General features: G+C 36.8%; 1 protein-coding gene across 3 annotated transcripts in view; it reads left to right on the forward strand.

The window, feature by feature from the left end:
• The window catches only part of LOC127425032 (glutamate receptor ionotropic, kainate 5-like), a 132,155-nt gene that overhangs the window by 45,093 nt on the left and 60,558 nt on the right, over positions 1–26,504 (forward strand). For all 3 annotated transcript variants that reach the window (XM_051670634.1, XM_051670633.1, XM_051670632.1), the window contains 2 exons: positions 23,997–24,164; positions 25,542–25,706. In XM_051670634.1, the coding sequence (XP_051526594.1) occupies positions 24,047–24,164; positions 25,542–25,706 (283 nt within the window). In that variant the 5' untranslated portion in view covers positions 23,997–24,046. The remainder of the gene's footprint in view (positions 1–23,996; positions 24,165–25,541; positions 25,707–26,504) is intronic.

Consider the following 26,504-nt stretch of genomic DNA (forward strand, 5'->3'; position numbering starts at 1 on the left):
GCAATAGACTGGCATGTCTTAAGGTCAATATTAGGTTAAAAATCGCAAGAAAGAAACATTTCTCTAGAAACTCGTCAGTCAATCATTGTTTTGAGGAATGAAGGATATACAATGCTTGAAATTGCCAAAAACTGAAAATTTCATACAAAGGTGTACACTACAGTCTTCAAAGACAAAGGACAACTGGCTCTATCAAGGACAGAAAGAGATGTGGATGGCCAGATGTACAACTAAACAAGAGGATATGTACATCAGAGTCTCTAGTTTGAGAAATAGACACCTCACATGTCCTCAGCTGACAGCTTCATTGAATTCTACCCGCTCAACACCAGTTTCATGTACAACAGTAAAGAGAAGACTCAGGGGTGCAGGCCTTATGGGAAGAATTGCAAAGAAAAAGCCACTTTTGAAACAGAAATCAAAAAGAAAAGGTTAGAGTGGACAAAGAAACACAGACATTGGACAACAGATAATTGGAAAAGAGTGTTATGGATCCCTTAACCCCATTGAGCTTTTGTGGGATCAACTAGACTGTAAGGTGCGTGAGAAGTGCCCGACAAGACAGTCACATCTATGGCAAGTGCTACGGGAAGCGTGGGGTGAAATGTCACCTGAGTATCAGGACAAACTGACAGCTAGGATGCCAAGGATCTGCAAAGCTGTCAATGATGCACATGGAGGATTTTTTGATGAGAACTCTTTGAATTAGTTTTTGAAAAAAAAATTCAGATTGTAATAGTAATTTTTCACGTTATTAATGTCCTGACTATACATTATGATCAGTTGAATGCCACTTTGGTGAATAAAAGTACCAATTTCTTTCCATAAGAGCAAAATCTTATTCTAATTTCTAACCAAGGTAAGCCTTCAAGCTTAGCATAAAACAGCACAACGCAGCGGTCCCATTGACATTCTATGCTAACACGCTAGTTGTCTCCTATGATAGAGCTGCGGTGGTTGTTCTCTCAGTAAATAGAAGAATCTCTGCACAAACACACAACAGCGCTTCCGTGATAAAATTATGAAGAAAGGAGCTCTTAACACTATTTGATGTACAAAACAAACCCAGGTGGGACTTGTGATAGAAATAAAGTATTTTAATTACCACAGAAGCATGTCAAATCAACTATCAACAAAATGCAGAATAAGTTTTTGTTTGCAAGCACACTTCCTGTGGATTTCAAAGCACTGCTAGCGTTGCAGCCCTGATGCGAATCATGAACGCAGCTTCACAATTGCTGTAGGAAAGCGGATAGCCACAGTCTACCAGCAGATTAATGTTGTGGAGGATTTGAGTTTAAGAGATTTAATGTGCATTGCAATGAATATGCAGCCTATGTGGGGACTAGTTCTTTCAATTAGTCAAACTCCCATTTAGACTTTGGGAAATGTTTAATGTTACCTGAATTTGTGCTATTTTACAACACGTTTTCACTTCCAAGGCGTCAAAGACTGACGCTTGTGCAAGAGCCCAGCGCGTCAATCTACAGATGTCAAAAGTGCCCTCTCAGTTTTACGATGCATCTGGCAAGTGCATTCTTTTCAATGTGAAACCTTTGACGTCAACTGACTGACGTGATGGGCATTAGAATTTTTGCATCGTTTAATTACACTTTAGGGTACAATTTTGTATCATGACATATGTTGGGGGTATGATTTTCATTTCTTTTGAAATCAGCAACATTTATTCACAGTGGTTAATATTTAATCTGTTGTTTATCTGTCTATTTAATTTGTCTGTACACATCCTGCACTGCTGAAGTGACCCATTTCATTCCGGGTGTATTCCGAGTCTTACAATCATTTTATGTGAAGAACAAACCTAAATGTATGTTTTTAGTCACCGATCACAGTCACCCAGCATCCACCGTAACACATCCTGTGTAAATTTTGTTATAACATGTTCAAAATTTGCCGCCTCAAGCGTAATGACATGGGTTTGATGCCAGAGACCCAGCGATTATGCCATTGGCTCTCACGTGTCTTGTGAACGATTGTCACAAGCTCAATTATTTACCATTGGCTCTCGTATGTCTTGTGACCGATTACAATGACCTCAAGTTTGGATGTACATGTATTTTTTGAATGAGACATACTGGTAGAATCAGGATGACAGGATCAGGATGCCTTCACGGAGGGGGAATATTTTTATCAATTAAAACCTTAAGTTTCACTCTGCTGCTCACACAATGCCATCGTATGGTTTGGAATATTATTATAGTTTATTTTTTATAAATACATGATCTTGACTGTACCTTATCTACTTGTAACGTCTTTTCTATTGTTGAGAACTGGTTAGGTTTAGGTATAAATGTGCGGGTGCTTAAAAATATATTTATAAATAGTGTAATGTATATCAAATTATGAATATCTAAATGTCTCTTTCATGTTTTATATTGTTGATTATCAGTTAGGTTTAGAAATGGAGATGGGTTAGGGGGTCTAAAATATTATATATGGTTGTATATTTAATATTACACTAATATTTTTATAAGTATTATGAAACATTGGGGTTTACCACACAAAATAATATTCAAAGATTGATAACTGACAACAAAGTTTTCTTGATGGAAATAATGTAGTTTCTCACCGTGTCAATGAGAGGATGCCAGGGGGCACCTTTAGCGTCATCATGCAGATGCGGATGGCTTCTGCACAAGTGTCAAAATTGGACACTTAGGGAATGAGAACGGGTTATATTTTAGTGCGATTCTGTCTTTGTACTGTGGAAGGCTTTGTATGGAAAATGTTAAATAAGCATTATATTGTTACATTTTGTTTTGCTTTCTTTCCTAAGATGGAAATAAATGCATTTTGACAAGAAAAAAGTATATATAGTGTCAAATTTTAGCACTTTCAAAATCTGCGATTAATCGCGATTAACTACAAAAAATTATGCAATTGATCGCGATTAAAAATTTTAATCGACTGACTAATAAAAATATAATTGCATTACAGTAACAAGAATTAGATTTTTCACAATACATTAATACTGAGCATTGTTGTTGATGGGTGGATTGTCATGACAGTATTTTCACAATGCAAAAAATCGTATTGGTCTTAAGATAAACGTAATTTTCTTTATGAAAATATAATTTGCTTTTAATTTTGAGGTGAAATATAAACCAGACATTTCTTGACCGTTTTTATGATATTCACCAAGGTTGGCATCTAGGTTTTGAAAAATAGCTTTGTACTCTTGGAGAACAAGGCTGTGCTGCAATTCTCAGATTAGCAAAGGTGCTGTAGTTTGGACCTGTGTGTTTGAGCAAGATCTATGTTTGAGTGTCCTTAAATATTGATCTTTTTCCATTTTAAATACAGTGTTCTCTGGATACTCGGGGTGTGTAAGTGTATTAGAGAGTTAGCAAGAGAGAGGCAGAGGTTGGTCATCAGCCAATGCAAGTCTGTACTGCAAAAGTGTCCTACTTTATGCCTGATTTGACAAAAGGTGTCGCATGGGAGTATATTTTTGCTACCATGTATTTGCTTCAGAGTGTGTATGTTTGTGTGAGTTCCACACAGAATCTCAATGAGCAGTCTGCCGCCTCTTCTGCTGTGTGTCTGTGATTCAGCAATTCTCACAAACCCTTGTCCAACACACACACGTACACATGCGCACACACATCCTGCATCCCGACAAAAACAGTCCCTCGAGACATCTCCAAAGGCCCCCCTCCCTATTTGATCAAAGGTGCTTAATACAGTTTCTGCCAGAATGCTAGACTAGTTTTGCATTGCATGGAGGCCACATTCTCACATGAAAGTGTGATAATGAGAGAGAGAGAGAGCGTGAGAGAGAGAGAGAGGCATATATAAGAGAAAACCTACCTAGAAATGTTTGATAGTAGACTGAAAATGGGAGGAAATGGTCATGATTCACACTAGATATTTTCAACCTGGTCCCACAGAATCATGTTACTAATTCTAAATGATTGCAAAATGATTTTTACATGGCTCGTTGCATGTATCATGGCAGTTTCCTGGTGAAATTAACACTAGAGGGCAGATTGTCAGATCATAAAACACTTACTTTTTGCTCTGTTCTTCACACAATGCCATCTTATGACATTTTACTATAGCGCATAACTTGTAAGGCGATACAGGTTTAGGTTTAAGGTTTAGGGTAGGGAGGTAGGTTTTCTTTATTTAAAACTTGATAAAGCATTAACCTTAAAAATATTGAACTCACTTTTAACACCACAGTGGACATTTCACATAATATAATTGTGCAAAAAATATTTTGGTGCAAATCCAAATTCAATTGACCATAAAATGTGAAATTTTATTAGATTGAAAGCCATCTTTGGAACTCAAGTGGGTACCAAGAAACCATTTGAAAAGGAGCGTCTGGGGTTCGGTTCATGTGAACAATGGCTCATTTTTATTTACATTTCTCCAACATGTGTCATCACACTCTTGGCCCTGCCCACTGGCGCTCAGTTCAAGAGATAGAGAGAGAGCAGGAAAGACAGGTCTAGTGTGGCTAACTATTCCTAAACACCAAAGGGGACCCATCTGGCCTATTTTGAAACATTTTTGTATATAAACATATACTAGACAAATGTCTTTGTCTGTTTTCATGTATTTCGCACCGCTTTAAAAAGACGCAGTGTCAAGTTACAACTCTGAAAAGGAGATTCATTCAGCTGCTCTGCCTCTTGCTGTTTTGAGAACAAACTCATCCAAGATGCACTCTTGCGACCATCTCTGCTATTTTTAATTATGCAAACATACACTAGATGGACATCGTTGGCCATTTTGATGTGTTTCTGGCGATGTACACTTTAGTGCGCCTATGTGTGTGCATCTTGTTTATCATGCTTTGGACTTTTGTGTGTACGTTTTGTTCGGCTCAACAACGTGGATTGTTTGTGAACCAGTCATAATATGATTCAAGCCTTGCAAAGGAACTGTAATTGAAGGATGGGGAATTTAAAAACACTATTGGACCAGACTGCAAAACAGTAAGTAAACAGTTTCATTTGTGAATATTTCAAAAGTAATGACTGTTTGATAGTTCATGGTGCTAAGTGTTAACAGTTGTGCTTGAGTGAACAGTATAATATATTCGGATGCAATGTGTTGGAAGTGTGTTATGTGTAACCCTGAAATTTAATTTTATAATGTTGTGGAGCTTTGTAAATTTTCTTCAGATTGAGTTTCAAATATATATGGCTGCGTATTTGAGTGGCTGCACAATATTAGCCAATCATAACAGTGGGCATTTACGTTGAAGTGTTAAGGAGGCACTTAGGCCAAATCCGAGGGTGGAATGTGATCATATATTACTAAATTATGACTTTTTTGTTAAAAAAACCAAAACAAACTTTACTAACATTATCAGTTAGTAAACGTACAGTATACAAACGTATACTATAATTGTAGTATAAGATAATACAATTATAAAAAGTAGCATTTCATGACACCTTTAAAAGCTGCACATAACCGGTAAAGTTTAAAAATCTTGTTTTAGCGTGACGGTTGATTGACAGGTAGCTACTTTCACCCAAGAACTCCTTGGTTTCACCAGACTTGCACTTGGGGAGTAAAAAATATATCATTTAAGCCTATCCTCTGTCATGTATGTGCCATAATAATTGATGCTACGCCCCTGAATGTAGTACTTATAACGTTAAAACAAGTATGATGGATAAAATAGACAATGACATAAATTTTACAACTCAGTTCGTCAGTGACAAAAAATTAAATACAATTCTAGCGCAACCTCTGGTGGTTACATGTTTTGTAACCACCAGTGGGGGAAATGCAAACTATTTGCAAGAGACTGGGTGAAATTTAATTTCGCAAATATTACTGTTTAAAGCTGAGGTGTGTGCCACTAGCATCACCATACGTAATTGCAAAAATAATCACTGTTATTAAACAGATTCTAGAAAACTCTCCCATCTTCCATTGGTTGTACAAATAGAGCCAATGTTGTAATGACAGGCTGGATGGGCCAATGAAACAAATAGAGTACATTTTGTTCAAGAAACAATTTAACATTGAAAAAATGACACATGTCGGGCATATGTTTGTCCAAACAACAGTAGATGGGAGGACTGTTTGGGAAATCTCTCTGGAATCAATCATTATTTTTGCGTTTCCGTTTAGTGGCGGTAATGCTCAAAAATTAATATAATATATTTGATTTGAAAGTAATAAAAAGGACTAGAAGGGCCTTTTATTTTATCAGTGTTAGTGTTTTCACAGACTTATGTGATTTGACAGTCTATGGATCAGATGTCTGAGTAATGAACTGCAAAACTAATTACATCATGGCATTAAGTCTAATAATGGATGCTCAGTTACTGGCCTTTTAAGACAACCAGTCCACAAGATATTAGACTAATTTCAATGCAAGAGCCCTGAATCCAGCAGCTTGTGCAAGTCTGACCCATGATCAGTAACGATTAACCTCTGAAGAAAGAAAAACACTGTGTTTGGCATGTTGAGAATGTTGAAGGCCACTGTGGCTGTATTCACTCTGTATGTTCTACAATTCTATATAATGGCTCTTTGTTATAGCTTCATATTACATCTTTTCTGAAATCTCCACAATAGCCAACAATATCAAATTCATGACATGGTTTCTGGCTTTCTTTGCACTCAGAAGCCAAACGCCTGTGCTAGGTACAAGCCAAAATCTAACTACACATGCTATCTCTACATTATCATTCACAGAGGATCGAAGAATCAATCTTTTTTTTATTTTCTTCCTTTTTCTTAAGGGACAAAACCTGCCAAAGCTGCAAAGAAGTAGTTTGAGCCTGACCCTTTCCCCCTTCATGCATTTTCAGGAAAGCATGGTGATTTTGGCAAGAGATAGCTGGTTGTGTCTCACTTAAAGATGGTTATATTGAGCCACAAAGATTGAAAAGATTGTCAAAAAGATTAATCTTAACCAGAGAGAGACAAGAAGTCTTCAGTCTACTCTCTTTTTTCCCTCTTGTTAAAGAGTAATAAAACAGCACAGTTCAGATTTACTCATTCTAAGTAATGATTTTCTTCATTATGACTTAGTATTCAACAGAGAGCTTAGGTTTTGAATGGAGAAATCTGTCTACTTACATTAGATTAATATAATTTAACATACATAAAGAATTTGATTATAAACTCACTGAGAACTTTATTAGGAACACTATGGTAAAGTGATGTGGTCTTCTGCTGTTGTAGCCCATCTGCCTCAAGATTCGATGTGTTGTGCATTCTGAGATGCTATTCTGCTCATTACAGTTGTACAGAGTGGTTATCTGAGTTACTGTAGCCTTTCTGTCAGCTCGAACCAGTCTGGCCATTCTCTGTTGACCTCTCTCATCGACAAGGAATTTCCTTCTGCAGAACTGCCGCTCACTGGATGATTTTTGTTTTTGGCACAGTTCTGAGTAAATTCTAGAGACTGTTGTGCATGAAAATCCCAGGAGATCAGCAGTTACAGAAATACTCAAACCAGCCCGTCTGGCACCAAGAATCATACCACAGTTGAAATCACTGAGATCACATTTTTCCCCATTCTGATGGTTAATGTGAACATTAACTGAAGCTCCTGACCCATATCTGCATGATTTTATGCATTGCATTACTGCCACAAGATTGGCTGATTAGATAATCACATGAATTCGATTAAGTAGGTGTATAGGTGTTGTTTTATAAAGTGCTCAATGAGTGTACAGTTTAGCATTCTGCAAATAAATTGTTTGCAGAAAGATGCATTTATGACATGTTACAGCATATAGTTTAGAAATACCATGTTCACAGTTTTTTGTTTATTTTAGGGCTGTTAATAGATTTGAATTTTTTGTCTAATTAATTATGTGATGTGCCGATTAAAAGATATAATTAATCCAAATGAATCACATAAAACTACAGTATATTTGCTGTGAAAGGCCCCCAAATAAAGATAATTTAATATATAATTTAAATAATTGCATATGTTTTTATTTATATTTTATTTTTATAATGTGCATATGAACATTATTTAACTAATAGAGTATGTTAATATATATATATATATATATATACATATATATATATATATATATATTTTAGCAATTTATGTCTGCAAACTTCAGAACATTTCAATTAACAAGTAAACCTTTACTTGACTTAGATTTTTCTTTAGTTTTAAAGCAGAAGAGATTCAATGTCGCATTTGAAATGTAACATAAGCAGTGAATCTTATATACACCTTTTGAACAGGCTGAATAAGGTTGGCCATACGTCTATATCACTTATTCTGACTAAGACAAGCACTGAATGAGTCATTTGCCTCCTTGGTTTAAGAGAATTGCTCATTAGTCAGATCAAATGTTGTGCTGCATGGGTTGAATGAGTTATATTCTGGCCCTTGTAGAACCAAGTTGAATTCCCCTATTTAAAGGCATAAAACATCTTGTGGTCATTTTATGGAAGCCAGGATATTAAATGCCAAGTAATGTTTACCCATTAAAGATATTATGCTAATTTACAGGTTCATGATTTTATTTTGGGGGTCTACTAGAATAGGTTTACATGCTTTAATGTTCAAAAAACATATTATTTTTCTCATACTGTACATTTCTGCTAAACCTATTTTCATCCTCTGCTCAAATGCTCTGATTTAGCTGCTGTCTCTTTATTTTAGCTCCTGTCCCCCCTTTCCAAAAAGCCCAGTCTGCTCTGATTGGTCAGCTGGCTCAGTCTGTTGTGACTGGTCAACCACATGTCAGAAATATAATGCCTCTTACCATAACTGAGTTTCAGGCTTCCTTAACAGCTGTAAACACTATTGTAACTATGGTAACATTGGCATCGGTTTTTGCCGTACCAGCTCTAGCCCGAGTCCGATAATAAAAGTTTGGAAGAATAAGTTGATCAACCCGAACCACCTTCGCAAGCACGACTTGAGGAGGACGTTTCACAGTGGTAGGTTTTACTTTTGTAGCTTTCTTACAAGTACACTGTTGATTATTGTGAACCTAACAGAGCTTCAGGTAAAAGACACATAGTGCATCTAAGTTAGTCATCTTTTGCTGGAATGGTTGTAGCCAAACTTTTTTCACCCGAGCTATGAACGGAGAACAGAGGCTAACTCCTGGTTAGCCGTGGACTTTCTTGGATAGCGGCCGTAACATTACAGCTTGTAATTATATAATTATATAAGACTCTTGAGATCGACCATTTTGTTACACAGTTTTAGGTAAAAGCCAGCCCACAGCTGAATAGTAAACCCTTACCAAAACAATAACATTACATAGCAAGTTAGCTGAGCACTTCCGTAAAATGACCATTTGTAAAAATAAATCCATCTCCACACTTGATCGCTATTCATGATAGTAAGAACGACAAACAATTTGCATAATTCTACACAATTGTTGGTAAAAGTGGGCCTGCAGCTGATTAGCAAAACTATTTCAGCGCAAGAACATTAGCTAGCAGGTTACCAGATGCCTACAACTGTGTATTGGGTGTACACCGTAGCTACAACACAAAACTCCGCGTCTGAACTCTCGGTATCAGATAAATCCACAAATAATCAAGCAAAATTACAGGCTGTGATTCTGAAGTGCCAGATTGTCCCAACAAAGTGGGAACTGCACCATCTTTCAGGAGTAACTGAAAATCTGGCATTGGTTGTGGTTGTACTGCTGAGGAATAGTGGTAAAAATAAATTTTAACCACTGATTCTTCAATTCGTCTGCCTTTGGAAGTCCAAACAAAGAGGTTTTGCTTTCGCAGTGAAGAAAACAGCATCTTCTCGACATGGCGACAACACTAACCCAACTCATCCTGTCCTTGGCTATAACTACGTTTGTTTGAGGGCGGGCCAAAGTAGCCCTTAGACTGGCATTATGTAAATGTGTTACATAGTGACGTAGATACTTTACGGAAGAAATGGCTGGAGTACAATCCAGCCGTTTCTTGTAGCTCTTGGGCAGTGTTGTCTTTGGGAGAGAATAACTCGTTTTTGCATGGACTTTGTGCTTTGTAACTTTGCAGACCTTTTACATGCACAGACAGCTATATTACACACTAAAGGAAAGGTAAAATCCCCAAAAGCATAACAGGGCCTCTTTAAGGTTATTTTTAACTGAAAACAATGTCCTTGGAAAGTGATAATGGAAACAATAAACAAAAAAGTGACAATAAAGTTCTGTTTATTTTTGTGTATTCTTTAGGTATAAATGGACAATAATTTTACACAGCCTATTTAATGTTAAACTTTAAGGTTATTGTAAATGTAAAAAAATATATATATATATAGATATACTTTTGTCCAGTGTTAGCTAATAGAGAATTAATGTTAACGTTTACAACTTTTAATGTTAAAGAGGTATGAGTATATGTGGAAATGACTAATGTTAACATATGCAAACTTATTGTAAAGTGTTACCGTGATAATATTATGTTTGAAAAATTTGCTCAAAGTACCAGATAACTATTATGAACCTAGAACTATAGATGCTGAAAACTGACCCAATCTTTCTCTGCACTGAAATTTATCACCAGCCTTGCAGGTTCAAATGAATTCGAGGCATTGTGCTGCCACTGCAGCATTTTGAAACTTTCTGTATTTTTCTACTGCTACATATTTTTCAGGGAGTTTTTGCAGTGGATAGTGAAATATTCTTTTCATACTCCCCTTCATGTTATGCATGCACTTGAAATAACATATTAACAATAAAAAACACTATCATCCTGCCATGTGCTATGAGATGTTTTATGCTACATATTTAGTGCTACCATATGACATTTAGAATAGAAGCCTCAGGGACACATGCATTGATCAGTGTATTAACCTTATTTAACCTCTTTCCTGAAGAAACAAGCAGGCAGATTCTCAATGATGTCTACTGTCTCTTTCTTATTCCTCTAATGGTCAAATTTAACAGGCAATTAGGAACAGTGGTCTACATCAGGTGCAGCACAGCATGTTGCTACTGGAGACAGGAAGATTGTGAATTACTTTAGCATGAAAAAGGCAGTCATATTTTTCATATGTGTGTTTTCTCTAGCAGAGGTTTTGTATGATGGTTTTAAACACCTAGTTGAAAACCCTCTTAAATAAGAACAATTTCTGTGAATTTAAAAACACTACTGTGTTAGCTATATTATGAAGGCAGATTTGTACCAAAAGATGTATTCTTAGGACAAGGTATTTTCATGAAAGTTAGGTCAATGCAAGTTTTTACGTTTTTATCCAAGCAGTTTGTCACATGTTTTAAATGCCACAATTTCTTAACTACAGGATTTTTTGGCTAAAACAATGTTTTGTTATTTTGGTACATTACCTTTTGCATTTTTGTTGTTTAATGGATCGTTTTGTGCTTCATAATTGTTTTACTTCTTAAATTATGCTGAATACCTTATAATAGGCTGTTTATGCATTTGTAGATTTAAAAAGAGAGGCGTACATTTTGGTTTGGTTGTTGTGATAGTGGGGATACATTCCCCCGTAACCCCCTCAATGTTAACAATAAACCTACACCATCGGTTTAGTGGCAAGTTCCATTGTGACATCTTCCCCATATAGTGTGCAATATGTTGGTCCCTACTATTGGGGCATGTTGCCACAAAAGATGTGAGTTCATTGAACCCTGAAAAATATTTACTGGAGTAAAAAGTGTTATACTAGCTCCAGTCTCCCCTGTATAATATATTTTTGCAGTGGGTTCAAACATGGCTCATCCTATCAGATTTTAAAGTCCAAACTATCCCTTTCATAAAGCCTTAATCACAGTAAAGTGTAATAAAAGGCATAGTCAATTATGCACTTTCACCTCTGAAGTAGACATGAAGAGATCTGTGAAGAGCAAAAAGATTTAGTTAAGTATGGTATTATAGGGAGCAGGGTTTGACTGCAGGCATATAAAAAACATGTTAGCGACACTGAAGAGTGACAAGTGAAAATAGGTGTGCAGGACTGCACTGATTGCCTAGCAGTTTAGTGCTTATTCATTCAGTGCTCAGAAAATCATTTAGAATCACTGTCGTACAAAACGTTCCAATTTCATATGCATTATTTATTTAGAATACCTATTGTGTACCGCTGATATACTCTGGTTCACATATACACAGCAAGTTAATTTGAATTTTAAACCTATGTATACTCTGCCCCTTATGCATTTTGAATGATCTGATTGGGTATACACATTGCATTTACACTTGACCACGTAAAGTTTATATATATAAATCCGATCTGCTATTCCTATTTTTAATATAATAGTGTTTATATTAAAATATCACAATTAGAGTTTGAGTGTTTAGGTCTAGTTTGACCATGTCTATACCATGATTGCTGGCTCACGTATGGATTGCGGGGTTCCCAAATTTCCACATGCTTACATAGGTCCATTTGGGAGGTGTTAAATTTACACCTGGATGCATTCACACGATCTTGTTGCATCTTGTATGCGTCTTATATGTGGTTAGAGTGATTGGATTAGTATCCATCTCAAATGCGTATCGGAGGGCATTTACACTTGTTCTTTTCATGATTAGATGTAGTGCTGGGCGATATGGCTGCAAAAATTATGTATAATTTTTATACATAATTAAAAAATGTATGTATCGATAATTTCAGCTTATTGACAATATACAATTATATTTCGATAATTATGTATTTTTTCTAAAATGATATTAAAAGTGTTTTTATTAATGAAAGGAAACATAATTTCAACCAAACAGCCTTTGTAGCCAAGTATACAGAAATTTGTTTAAGGCTTAAAATAAAAAATAACAAAATAATAATGTTTTCCACAATAATAATTTTCCGAATTATTATTATTATTATTATTATTTTGTAAAATAGTAATGTCTTTTTGTCGTATTTACTTCATCTGGAGCTTTTACTCTTTGGAAAGCTGAAAGTACTGTCGTGTTTACTTCACCCTTACCTTCACCTAGTCTTGAACACAGGACAACACATCACGTCTTCACACAGACCATATTCATTGCATTAAATCGCAGCCTTTTGCAGTTTAAGAATCACATATGACAATACTCCGATTTTGATGTTATTTTAAAGAATTGTGCAAATTTGAAGGATAGTGAAATTTGTCTAATGATGTGCTCTATAGGAATATAAAAAGCACACTACAATCATCGCGATATTCATTTCACCAGCAAAATCACTGAGACAATATTGTGAATATTCAATATATCACCCAGCCTAATCAGATCACTATCTGATCAGTAAAACATATGAAGTGACCAAGTTTAATCACTCCTTTGAGCTGTAGTGGCTTCAGGGATGTGAGATAATCGTATGCCACTCAGACGCAGGCAGCTCTAGAAAACAGAAGTTATCAGCAGGCAGCATCTGACCTCCACACCACCTGCTCCCAAGAAGCTCTGGGAAACTATATGGACAGTGTCTTCCTGGCTTGTGTGACCTCCTCATGTCACTGCCTCCCACAAAGGACCCTGTTCACACCTTTAGCACCATACTAAGAGACAGAGTGAGATAGACAAAATGTAAGAGAGAAAGACAAAAACCTTGGAAAAGGCACAGATGAGAGCCTGTGGAGAGGCTGATGTTTATCAGTCTAGCTGCAGTTTTGGACTTAAAGTGTGTGTTGAGATATAATCATAAAGATGATTTGTAAAAAGGCAGTTGTTAGCATGAAAATTGCAGAGAACACAGAAAAAGAGGGTATGTGATAACTAGTTAGTGAGGATGTAATAAGGGCTCCTATAGTTTGAATGAATCTCCATGACGTTTCCATGAGCTTTCCAGTTGATGATTACTGCTTTAGAATCCTAAAAAAGTAATTTTATTCTGAATTGCTGGGGCAGATTTCTGTTTGTAGGTTAAGTAAAATTTTTTTGAATGATAGATTTAAAAGATTATACTAATTGGAGACATTTGTACACTTAAAAGACCAGGGACTGAAAACGTCAGAAGGAACAAAACCATAAACGATTTAGTTTTTTTGCAGAATGTAACAGAAAACACAACCTGTTCTCACTCCCGAAGCATCAAATACAGCCACTGGTGCAAGAGCCCAATGCGTCGATCTATGTATGGGCAGCCTCTAGCATCCGTTTTCAATGCAAGCGGCAGGTAAGCCCAGGGTAGTCTCATAAGGGAGGCTACACTGTCAATATTTGGATACTATCGCATGTTAACAACATTATGTTTTATTATACTTATAAATATATTAGTGTAATTACATTATGCAATCATATAGATATTTTAGATCCCCTAACCATACCCCATTCCTAAACTTATCTGATTATCAACAATATAAAATATGTAACAGATGCGTAAATGTAGTCACAATAATCTGATTTACATTACACTATTACATATACATTTATGAGCACCCGACCCCACCTCTGTGCCTACACCTAGCTAATTCTCACAGGGCTGGATTGGTAATCTGGCATAGCGAGCATTTTCCCGGTGGGCCGACGTACTTTGGGGCCGATCAGGGGCAGACTGGCCATCGGGAGAACCGGGCCGGCCGTGAAATGGGCCGAATGGGCCGCGATAAGCTGAAATGAGCCGCCGCGTTATGAAGAACGGGCCACAAAACGGTGCCGCGACATGCCGAAAGGGGCTGCGATATGCAGAAAAGGACAGCGACCTTTTTGCTGTAACAACCCTGTGAGAAAAAAAGGATTCTTTTTTTCTTTTGAAATGTTAAGGTTGATCAGACTATTCAATATGATAAAATCCTGTCTTAGAAAGTTTTACTATTTAAAGGAATATCCTGGGTTCATGTTAAGCTCAAGCGACAGCATTTGTGGCATAATGTTGATTAACACACAAAAATATTGAAACCTTTAAAAAAAAAAAAGCTAAAATCTAGTGAGGCACTTACAATGGAAGTGAATGGGGCCAATTTTGGGAGGGTTTAAAAGGCAGAAATGTTAAGCTTATAATTTTATAAAAGCACTAACATTAATTATTTTGTTAAAACTCATGTATTGTTTGAGCTGTAAAGTTGTTTAAATTGACATTTTTACTGTCATTTTAGGGTTTTACTTAATTTTTTTTAAGAAAAAAGGAAACACATTTATGTGGTTTATAAATACAAAGTCGAAATACATTTATGTGGTATTCAACATTATGCCACAAATGCTGTAAATTGAGCTTAGCTTGTATTGAACCCGGAATATTACTTTAAACCACCGCATAGCCATCCATGTTTGGGAGCAAAGCCATCTGTTCTTGACGTTTCACAGCAAAGAGCCCCATGCTCAGCAGGTGCCCTACTAACCTTTAGAGTCCCCACTAAAAGGTCCAGTGAGGATTATCTAACCGTGTGAGTAAGCATGAATATGAGAATAAATAAAAATATCTCTTACTGTCTCTCTCTGTTACACAGTATGTCAGGAAACTGCATCAATGTAACAATGGCGTATAAATATCATTCATCAACCTCTAGAGTCTATAGGTTCTTTCAAGCATGCACGTCAAAGACAGGCAGAGTGCGTCCTTCACTTCTATTGGCAGATATAAAGTAATCTCTCCACCAAAAGTACCAGCGCTTAGACCAGGATGAAGGTACTGTAGTAGAAGTGGTCAAATTAAGAAGGAACCATAAATCCACTGCAAAAGATGAAGGTAGATTTTCCAATGCTTGCTATGAAACCATCTCTTTGAAACGTGTTTATTTCTTTTCCTCGCTAGTAATCTGGTTTTATGTCGACACCTCGGCTTTATGTTTTGTAATCTGGTTTTATGTTTGAAATCCGGCTTTGTTACCTGGAACACACTGATACACCTGTAATCCACCATCATGCAGCTTATCTTCTGCTGGCCTAGTAAATCTCAAATCCTACACCTGTACAGTGGTCTGGGCAGTATGACTGCTAAAAGGCAGTGCATAGCACTATCACAGCACTATCATTACCATCTGCTTCTATCGACTACATGAAGTTAAGTTGTGGTTAATATGGACGCTTACAACAAACCCTGTTGAAACATAAAACCAAATGATTTCTCACCAATTCTCACAACAGTAATCTAGGTCAAAGCGGTCCTGTCCTGATTAACAATCAATTCTACAGTAGATAATGTTTATTGGCCCACATTATCTACAAAGTATTTTCAACAAAAATTATTTACACAGTCTAAAATAGCTAATGATGCAAACGATTGCTTGATGAGAGTAGTGGTAGTCCGATATGTGTTTCATGGCCAGTACCATGTCAGTAAATATGTAATACAATATAATGACATAAAATAAAATGTAAAAAGATTTGCTGAAATGCAGTTTTATTTTTCTTGTTTTACACACAATATTTACTCAAAAGAAGATTCCGTAGGTTGTGCCACTGGCACAAGGTGAAACTATCAAATGGCCAAATATCGGCCAATAAATCGGCCTGGGGTGCATTTCCCAAAAGCATTGTTAGCTAACTATGTTCGCAAGTTCCATAATTACCAATACAGTTCAATGATTTGGTGTTTCCCGAAACCATAGTTCTAACGAAGAGCATCGCAAAGTTGTGTGGTTGGAACTACAGCTCTTTACCTGTGGTTAGAAACATAGTTTCTTGTCAATTTGCTGTGTGGACATAATTTCACTTCGCTAAGGCTTCTATATCTTTTATTCCATATATATCTTTGATTCTGTCAACATCTGACACGTTTACATGCATTTAAGAAAACGATTTATTCCGAGGTTTTGCAAAAGCGTCATTCTGAAACGTCAAGCAAAGGTGAGTGCAGCCGTTTAAGGGATTAAAGGCTGTTAAGAGAAAGCACTTTATCACACACAGTTTCTGTCGGAGAACACGGCTTTTATGTGTTTATGTTAACGCTTAAGTGCCATTAATATGTTTATGAAAAGTGCGCATGTGCGTATGTGCTCAAGTGCGTCTGAAACATCGAAGTCTCATGCAGAGGGAAACCCCACTATTGCAGCGTCGTGTTACAAAGTGCATGCTGCTTTTTGTCTTTAGCAGCTTTTTTCAGATAATCTGGTGTGTGTATAAATTAGCTATAATAATTTACTATTTACCTAAGTTATTACTCCACCCCCTAACGTCATTAAAGACATCTCAACCAATGTGGTTCGAGTGATGGATGTGCAACATAGTTACTATGGTTTCGGGAAACAGTCGTGACTAGCTAGTTCATTTCTACAACGATGCATCGTACTATGGTGGTTACGCAGTGAGTTACGTCGTTGTATGGTAAACACACCCCTGGTCGATATATCAGTTTATTGCTAGATAAGAGTCATATCCTCTCTCCATATCTTTTATATCTTGGTATACAATATTAATAGCAAGAAGTGTAGAGTAGATTTCAGTAGATAAATTAACTTTTCAAAATAATAGAAACAATGACAGAGAAAGAGAGGGAAAGCATCTTTATCCATTTTGTATTTCTAAGGATGACTCATGCACCAAGGTTTGAATTTAAAGGACATTCATTTGTCATAATTGCAGCAGCAGTGATTAAATGCACAGCTGGCATTTTGTAGCAATATTTGACTGTTTTAGAAAATTGAATCTTCACAGGAAGCCAAGAGGGGACATTATTGCTAGGTGGGAGGCTGAATGCTTCTCTGTTTTTCCTCTTCTGCTGAATTTTGCCTCATCAGCTTCCTTCTAGCTTTCCTGAAATGAGGGATGCCACTCATTAGAAAACTTGAAATGGGGGCCCCCACTTATAATTTTTAATGCTCTGTCCACCTAGGGGATTATTAATTGTTTGTGAGGAGAAGCTAGCTGGAGGACCTCTTTCTAGAGAATGGAAGAAAAATAACAACTTGGACCTGCTTTACGCTATTTATAAAATCCATAAATGCATTTAGGCCTATCGGAGATGAGAGGTATATAATCTAATCATGTCATCATTTATGAAAGTGGGGCTGAAATATCCAGTTATCTTCCTGAGGAACACTTAATTAAAAGAAAATGTCCTTGACACCTTGGTGGTTGTCATTTCTAGACCCACTAATTGCCTCTGTATGTAAATATTTAATGTTTAACAGCACATAAAATGGTACGACAACAACAATGTCGAACACGGCATCACAGCCTGAAGTCCTTCATACAGTCTGTTCTCCACAAATCCCTAAATAATGTTGTTTCAAAATGTCCTGGTGCCCTTCTGCTCACCCTAGTCTTTCTCATTTTGTCTTTTTTTCACTATTTTCTTTTGTGATACTATAATTTTACGATTCACAATGTAAATGAAAATTTAAAATGTGAAGAAAATTACTGATGAATCATGCAAATGTGTGGCTTATGATTGCAATTACTTTGTAAAGAATTTATTGATCCAGTATTACTTTGGCATTTGCGAACTTTGTGTTTGAAAAGAGATATCTGGTATATTAAGGAGGTGTTTAAGACAGGTCAGAGAACAGCAGTCAATAAGTTTACATTAGGTGGGTAAAAAATATTGTATTGTATCGTACGATATGACGCTCTCGATTTGATATCATATGTATCGTACGATACATAACTAAATACAGAAGTGTCATTAAAACCAAGCAATGCAACATGAGAGCTGCGACACAGTCTCCTCCCCGGAGAGAAGGCACTGAGCACTCACATTGTGAAAAGTGCTATTCAAATTAAAATGACTTCTGCTGATAATTGCAGTGCTGGTGTTTAAGTTACTTTAAAGCTCTGCTTTATATTGCCAATGGCAGACACTGATGTGTCACTTAAGATTTAAAATACATTTATGTTGAATCCTTGAATAAGTTTAAGCTGAAAAAATTGTGTTGCTGCTGTTATTTTTATACTCGTATCATGAGGCTTCTGCATCGTATCGTATCATGAAATTGGTGTGTTTATTATGTATTTAAATGATATAATCTGAATAAAAGATTCAAATGACCAGTTATTCTTAGACCCTCTGCAACAGAGGAAAAGTTAGCCTTATTTTTAGCTCCTCTCATACAGACAAAGCATCTGGATGGGGTTTGTATGTGGGAGCGTGCATGGCATTAGTAGCCTCGAGCTGATGATTTGTGAGGGTGATGAGAAAAGTTTTGGAAAGAAACAGCAGTTGAGAGTGGGGAAGAACTTGACTGTAAAGTCACTGTAGAAGCCTGTCGTTTTGCATTGGGTCAAAACATGTCGTCTTTTACAACCCAAGAAGATAGTTAGCGAGCACAGGCTCAAGGCACAGGCTAAAAAAGACACATGTCCTGTTTGCCTAGACTGCGAGTATAAAGATTTTAATGTACTTTTTATTTGGTCATTAAGTTTAATAAAACATTGTGTGAGTAAGGCAGGTAATTTACTAGCATCTCTGATTTAAAACCTTTTTAATAAAATTGAGATGCATTTCTTATACTGTTTCACCCCTTTTGTAAAACACACCATCCACCCTCTGCCCAGATCTCTCATCTAGACACTCTTACTTTCCTTCCTTTTTTTCTGTCACACACACACACACACACACACACACACACACACACCCAAACATCCCAAGATGTTCTTTCCAGTTACCGGTTGCCAATGTTTCTATGTTTGTTTTGCTGCTTTATAATGGACTGTAACACATACACACACCTCATCACAAAGAAGGAAAAGGAAAAAATATACTCTGTTTGTGGCTAAATAAGAGGATTATCCCTTCATTATAGTACCCTAGGCAGCACGGATGCCGTGTCAGTGCTGCCTCTGAGGCAAACAAACCTTTTTATTTGCCTCAACCTTGCAGGATGAGCCATGCTAATGTCCCAAACACACACAGACACATTACAGTCAGGTTGACAAGTGACAGGCATATTAGGAACACTGACTGTTTCAACATTTTTCCTTCTAAAACAGCCTGTGGAGAAGGATCTTAGCCAGTTGGCTTTGAGTGGCTGTTCCAAAGTAAATCCGAATGAAACCGCAGGACAGCGTTTGAGGTGTAATTTGAGAATTAGGATATTGAATTTGACAGCATGAGAGAAATGTCTGGCTGAAATACAGTATTTCTGCTTTTACTGTGGTATATACAGGAGCTAGTCAAAAACCTGATTAACTTTGACACCCACTAGTGTTATTTTTCAGATGTAAAAATTGCTCAGTAGAATTGATCATAAAAAGTTAACAGTATTGGTGACTTTTGGTAGTTACAGTTAGATTCCTAAAAGCATGATCTCAGGTGCTTTTTTTGTCTTCAAACAGAACCTCAGCAAGTTTAGAGACTCAACAATATTCTTAATTTTCAACACAGCATCTAGAAAGCACACTAAGAGTACTTTCATTTAAGTAAATACAAAGCAGGTTTATGGCGTAAAATGCCTTATTACTGGTCTGATACTAAGCACTTGTCATACACCCATCTAAGAATGGGATTTGTTTGAAATCATACACACACTAAATATTTTCATGTCGAAAAGAAGTATAACAAGTGTTCATAGAGATCAACTGTAGGGTTCTGGAACAAAAATGTAATTCAAATGCCATTCATCTCTAAAGCAAGATTGATTTTGCTACTTGATAATGTATAAACCTTTAAGACAGATTAATTATGAGCTCTAAGGTTGTTAAATGATGATAAATGCTTTTGTTCTTTTTTAAAATAGTGTGTTTAATTGCGGAATTGCCATTGAAATAGTACACTACTACCACACTACAATTCTATAGTAAAATCCACCAATCAGAGAAGTCAGTGTTACCATGGAAACTGGAATGGAGTTGTGGTGAGTTTTCGCAGGTTAGTAGAGGCAAGCTACAGTAGGTTACGTTAGTTTGCTACCTACCTAGCTCTACTTAATATGGGATGTTGCAGTATTAGATCATTAATTTTATAATAAGGAATAAAAATCCCAAAAACATTTTATTACATCATTCACTGTTTGTAGAATGAGTGCTTCATCTTGTCTGTTTTTCTTTTTTCCCCCCTGATTTTTAAAGCTGCACTACGTACTTTGTGCTCTCTAGCGACATCTGTGGTTGAAATAAAAATTGCAAGCAATTTACGCAAGAACACTTTACGTTAGTCGTGTTTTGGCACTGCTCTTCTGGCGGAAGAATCTCATGATTTGAGCTTACCTGGACAGTGCCAGAGCCGGTGTCATAACATGCTATTTTTATGTTGATGTTATGTTACACAATTAAACATGTAAAATTTAAATATTACTTGCTTTGATGAATATAAAAAACACTCCTATTTACATATTTTGAATGAATGAATTTTACACTTATAGTGCTTTTCTAACACGACACTCAAAGCGATTTTACATCAATCACTACCAGTATATTTTAATATGGTTTTCAAGTGTTTTATCTACTATTAATGCTTGGGGCTTTTCACCTTGGAACTGGCTGATTTGGATCAAGCCTTAAAACTCTAGCTTTAAGAATTTTATGACATCCCTGAGGAGAAACTTAATGGGAATTATGGTTCCAGAACCCAAGCAGCTGAAAAAGAGGCTAGTCACTATTGAAAGGATGTCTGTTAGCAGGATGTGAATTGTCATGTATCATTCTTAGGATGTGTTAAATGCATGTTATACATTTTAAAGGAGAGTCAGAGCAAGGCTCAGTGGCTCCATCGATTATGCAAGCCTGTGGGTAATTACATTGACTTTTAAGTTCACTGCTGGTATACGGGAATGCTAACAGTTAAATAACTGAAACAGCAGATCTTGAATTTCTGCCCATTCAGCATGCTGTTCCCTCATGTGGTGTTTACTTGTGTGTGCTAATACTTTCTTATTCCTCCTACCCTCTCCCCTCTCACTATCTCCCTTGGTTCGCTTTCATCTTCTCCTCCAGATATTTCTGCATTCTCTCTCTCGCTATCTCATACCGACTGCCTTTCTTCCATCCTCTCTTCCCCTTTTGGTTTACTCACTTCATTGAGGTTCCATTCAGAGTTCAATATGAATGCATTCAAAGGGCCTTATTGGCAGAAAAGATAAACATTTACTTCGCCGAGCCATGCAAGGCCAATACAAATCATGCTGTTGACAAACTCAAACACAGGCAACCCAGGATTGACAGCAGCTTTAGGGTTGAGGTGCTTCATCTTTAGGTTGACTTGTGTCTCTGTTTTATGCCATCCATGGAATCATACACAAGCAAACACACACACATTCACTGTTGGAACAGACTGGAGTCTTTTTGGGTCTATTATACTGCATTCGTCAAGCACTCAATCTTTCGCTCGCTTCCCAAAGCTTGTCTCCCAAAAGCCATTTTTGAGTCTGTTTCTTCTGCCTGCATTCTATTCTCTCTGCTTCTCTGTATTTGGTTTTAAGGTTTGCTTAGGGTGAACTGATTTATATCACAGCATGTGGTACGAAATGTGTCACTGCAGTTGCTGCAAATATGTTTTCAGGTGCTAATATAAAGCAATGTACTTGGTCCTGAATATTTTATTTCACCATATCTACAGCATCTTGCATTTGGCTCAAATTAGAGCATTGAGAGAAGCGAATACAGTGTGTGCAAGTGTGTGGGACTCTCACTTACCTCTCTCTGTGTGTGATAAACTATATGCTTGTGTGTTTCTGTGTGTCTGTGTTAGTGAAGGACATGGAAAAAAACAGGCATTTTCTATTTAAAAAGTGGTGCGTTTTGCTGCTTCCAAACAAAAATGGTCAACGGGGAATTCTTAATAGCTTAAGTGTATAATGCAAAATATGGACAGAGTGGTTGTGAACTGTCCTAAATCTAGCCTTATCTAGGGCTGTGTTTGGAACGGTATACTAGTGTACTGCTCACTACAGTACAGTACATATTGCGTATAATATACTATATACTACTGTTTTTTAATAATTGTATGTTACAATATATTGGTATGTATTATTGAATGCTAAATGTTTTAAACAATAGCATGCAGTATTGTTTTCACATGACCTGCCTGCATGGCAGGTAGAATAAACATGGTCATTTTTATGGTTTTAATGATATATTGTGTCACGATATATCACAATAAAATAATGTGACAATATACATTGTGGATATGAAAAATGAATCACAATATACATACAGTATAATGTTAATTTGGACTAACAAAATAAAAGTATGGACAACAACATCAAGCAGTCAACATGCCTAATGCCATAATAAACACAATAACCCAGGGATACTCAAATTACATAGCTTGCGTTGCGGCCCACTTTTAGAAATTGCTTGGTGACCAGAGGCCAGTGAATAAAATCACCTGGTAAAGCCTAGTAACCCACTAATTTGGTCACCTTATCATCTCACCTTCATCAAAACAGTCACAAATGCTGGTCAGACAGACACTTTCTTTTTACAGAACAATGTAGTCAGTGTTAAATTGTATATACAGTGTGTAAGTCTTATTAACACAAATGCATCACACTTTTGTATTACAGGCATAATTGTGGTCTCTTTTGAAAGTGGACGCTTGGAATTGTGTTGTCCAAAAGTCAGAATTAATAAAAGTAATGAATAAAAATATCAGGCCATGTATTTCCATAACATAGAGTACTGTAAAAAAGTTTTAGGCACTTGTGAAAAATGTTGCATAGTGAGGATATCTTCAAAAATAATGGCATAAATAGATTTCATTTATCACTTAATGTCATACAAAGTCCAGTAAACATTAAAAAAGCTAAATCAATATTTGGTGTGACCATCTTTACCTTTAAAACAGCACCAATTCTCCTAGGTACACCTGGATACAGTTTTTCTTGGTTGTTGGCAGATAGGCTGTTCCAAGCTTCTTGGAGAATTCACCACAATTCTTCTATCTATTTAGGCTGTCTCAATTGCTTTTGTCTCTTTATGTAATCTCAGACTGACACGATGTTCAGTGGGGGTCTCTGTGGGGGCCATGACATCTGTTGCAGGGCTCCCTGTTCTTCTGTTCAAATTCTTTCTATTTGCAAAAGTAATGTTTGGGAGTCAAACATTTATATTTCCTATTGACACACTAAAGTAGCAGATATAAATAACCATCTTAAGACAATGCTTTTGTTTAACATCTTATGTGCCTAAGACTTTTGCACAGTACTGTATATATTTTTGTAAATCACATGTGACACCACCTTTGGTGACCATTCCCATATTCCTACGTCACCGAATGATTTCTCATGTGTAATTTCTTACCTGCCCTTTAGGTGGCGGTGTAGGCAGCCAGACGACCTTTCTCCATGAGGAGCAGTGGAAGATGCCGGCTCTGCCAGCGCTGCTGCTGTCGATTCACCTCCTCTTCCTCTTCCTGCTACTGCTGACCATGGCCCCATCTTTCCACAGCCAGGCTCCCGCCCTCGCAGCCGTCAGGATGGGTAAGAACCACCATCTACTTCCTGTTAGACAACAAACGAAATGTCTTTCATTTGAGGTGCAGAAAGACAGTCTTCTTCATATCATCTAATGTCCCACATTACTGTGTTGGTGCACCAGTAAAACTGGAGCCAGTTCTAGATTGAATCAGTTAGCATCTTGCTTTTCAGTTCAGGCCTAAAGTACAAGAGAGGGCAATAATTAGAAGTGGTGCTTGCCTGTGCAAAAACTCAACGCCATGATGGGGTTTGTATCACATTGCTATGTGGTTGCTAGGGGTGCTGGGAGGTTACTATGGTGTTGTTAGGTTAAGTCAAAAGAGCCCACACCCAAGTCTCTATGATATTCTGGTCTCTAGATATACTTCTGTTCCCTTCTTCAATGTAAGTCTGTTTGATAGTTTGCTTATTTTATCTTCCACCCCAATAAACTGCTGATTTGATTTATCATTCATGTCCATAACATAAACTGTGCAACACGAAATATGCACCATAGTTCGGGTAATACTTGTAATAACCCCATAACCTTAAGTGTAAGCAATAGTAAATTTATGTTTGTCTTAGCAAACTCTAGGCTATACAATAAAGTTTAACAAAGCCACTTACCAAAGCTGCTTCCTACCCAGCAAGAGGCCTCATTCCACCTTAGTTCTTCCAGCTTTATCAGATATATCTACATAGATAAAGGCTCAATGAAAACTCATTCTTGTAATTGGAATGAGCAAAAAAGAGCACCGGTACAGTCTTCAGATAATCCAAGTGATTTACTTGTAATGAAGGCAGCCAGCATAAATCAGCGCACATTGGTTCTTGATTGAATTTTCTGTAAATAGTGACCTCCTACTAGGGTTAATCTTTTTAAACTAAGCACCTGTTTCAAACAACAGAGAGCGTGAAGAGATGTCGAGATAGGCTAATGTTTGCCAAACTGAGCAATATTATCGATTTCAAACAGGAACCTTCTTCAAAGTCACTTGTACTTAGCTGTTACTTCACAGTATGTGACTGACTGTTTTAAGCATCAGCATGTCCTTGATTATTGTGAACAATACAGCATCATTTAAACTCCGGCAAGGCTCCAAACTGACAAATGAGAAAAATAATTGTTCATGTTTTCTTTATAATAATGAATTTTTAAGTTGAAAGCAGAGTACTGAGAAATAGTCTAATCAGTTAACATTATTACATGCAACATTTTTTCAATCGTTACAATCTTGTTTCTGTTCAGTCATGAGGAGTAAATCAGTCTTTTAGAAACAAACAAAACATCTATCATCAACATCAAATATCTTCATGAAATACCAGTGCAGAAACAAAGCACAGACCTCAGCACCGATAAACTTTTTTGTAAACACAGCATATGATTTTTTCCCCTTTCAGCTGCTATTTTAGATGATCAGTCAGCGTGTGGACGTGGAGAGCGGCTGGCTTTGGCTCTGGCCCGAGAGAACATCAATAGTGTGTTGGAGGGCCCTTCCCGAGCTCGCGTGGAGGTTGACATATTTGAGCTGCAGAAAGACTCTCAGTACGAGACTACCGACACAAGTGAGTCCAACAAACAAGCTCTGACATATTCATTCTTACTTAAAGGAATAGTTCACCCAAAAATTATAATTCTCTCATCATTTACTCATCCTCATGCCATCCCAGATGTGTACTGTAAGATTTTTAGAAGAATATCTCCGCTCTGTAGGTCTGTACAATGCAAGTGAATGGTGACTAGAACTTTGAATCTCCAAAATTCATGATAAAAATAATCCATATGACTCCAGTGGTTAAATCTATATCTTCATAAGTGATATGATAGGTGTGAGTACATTTTTTTTTTTACCATAAATCTCCACTTTCACTTTCATCTTCTTTTGTTTTTTGGCAATTTGCATTCTTCATGCATATTGCCACCTATTGGTCGGGCTGGTTAAAGGTGGAGATTTATAGGAAAAAAGGACTTAAATATTGATCTGTTTCTCACCCACACCTATCATATCACTTCAGAAGATAAGGATTTAACCACTGGAGTCTTATGGATTACTTTTATTCTGCCTTTATGTGATTTCCGAAGATTCAAAGATCTGGTCACCATTCACTTATATTGTATAGACCTACAGAGCTAAAAAAACCTTCTTTTGTGTTCTGCAGAAGAAAGAAAGTCATACACATCTGGGATGGCATGAGGGTGAGTAAATGACGAGAGAATTTTCATTTTTGGGTGAACTATCCCTTTAACCATTGGACTAAAATGGACTGAAAGTATAAGGGTTTGCACCATTCAAAATTGTTTTGTTGGACTAAAGTGGATTAACTGTGTGATTTGTGTGAAGTTTTGTGAATTTCTTTGAATTG

This window comes from Myxocyprinus asiaticus, chromosome 34 (assembly GCF_019703515.2).
Source record: "Myxocyprinus asiaticus isolate MX2 ecotype Aquarium Trade chromosome 34, UBuf_Myxa_2, whole genome shotgun sequence".
NCBI lineage: Eukaryota > Metazoa > Chordata > Actinopteri > Cypriniformes > Catostomidae > Myxocyprinus > Myxocyprinus asiaticus.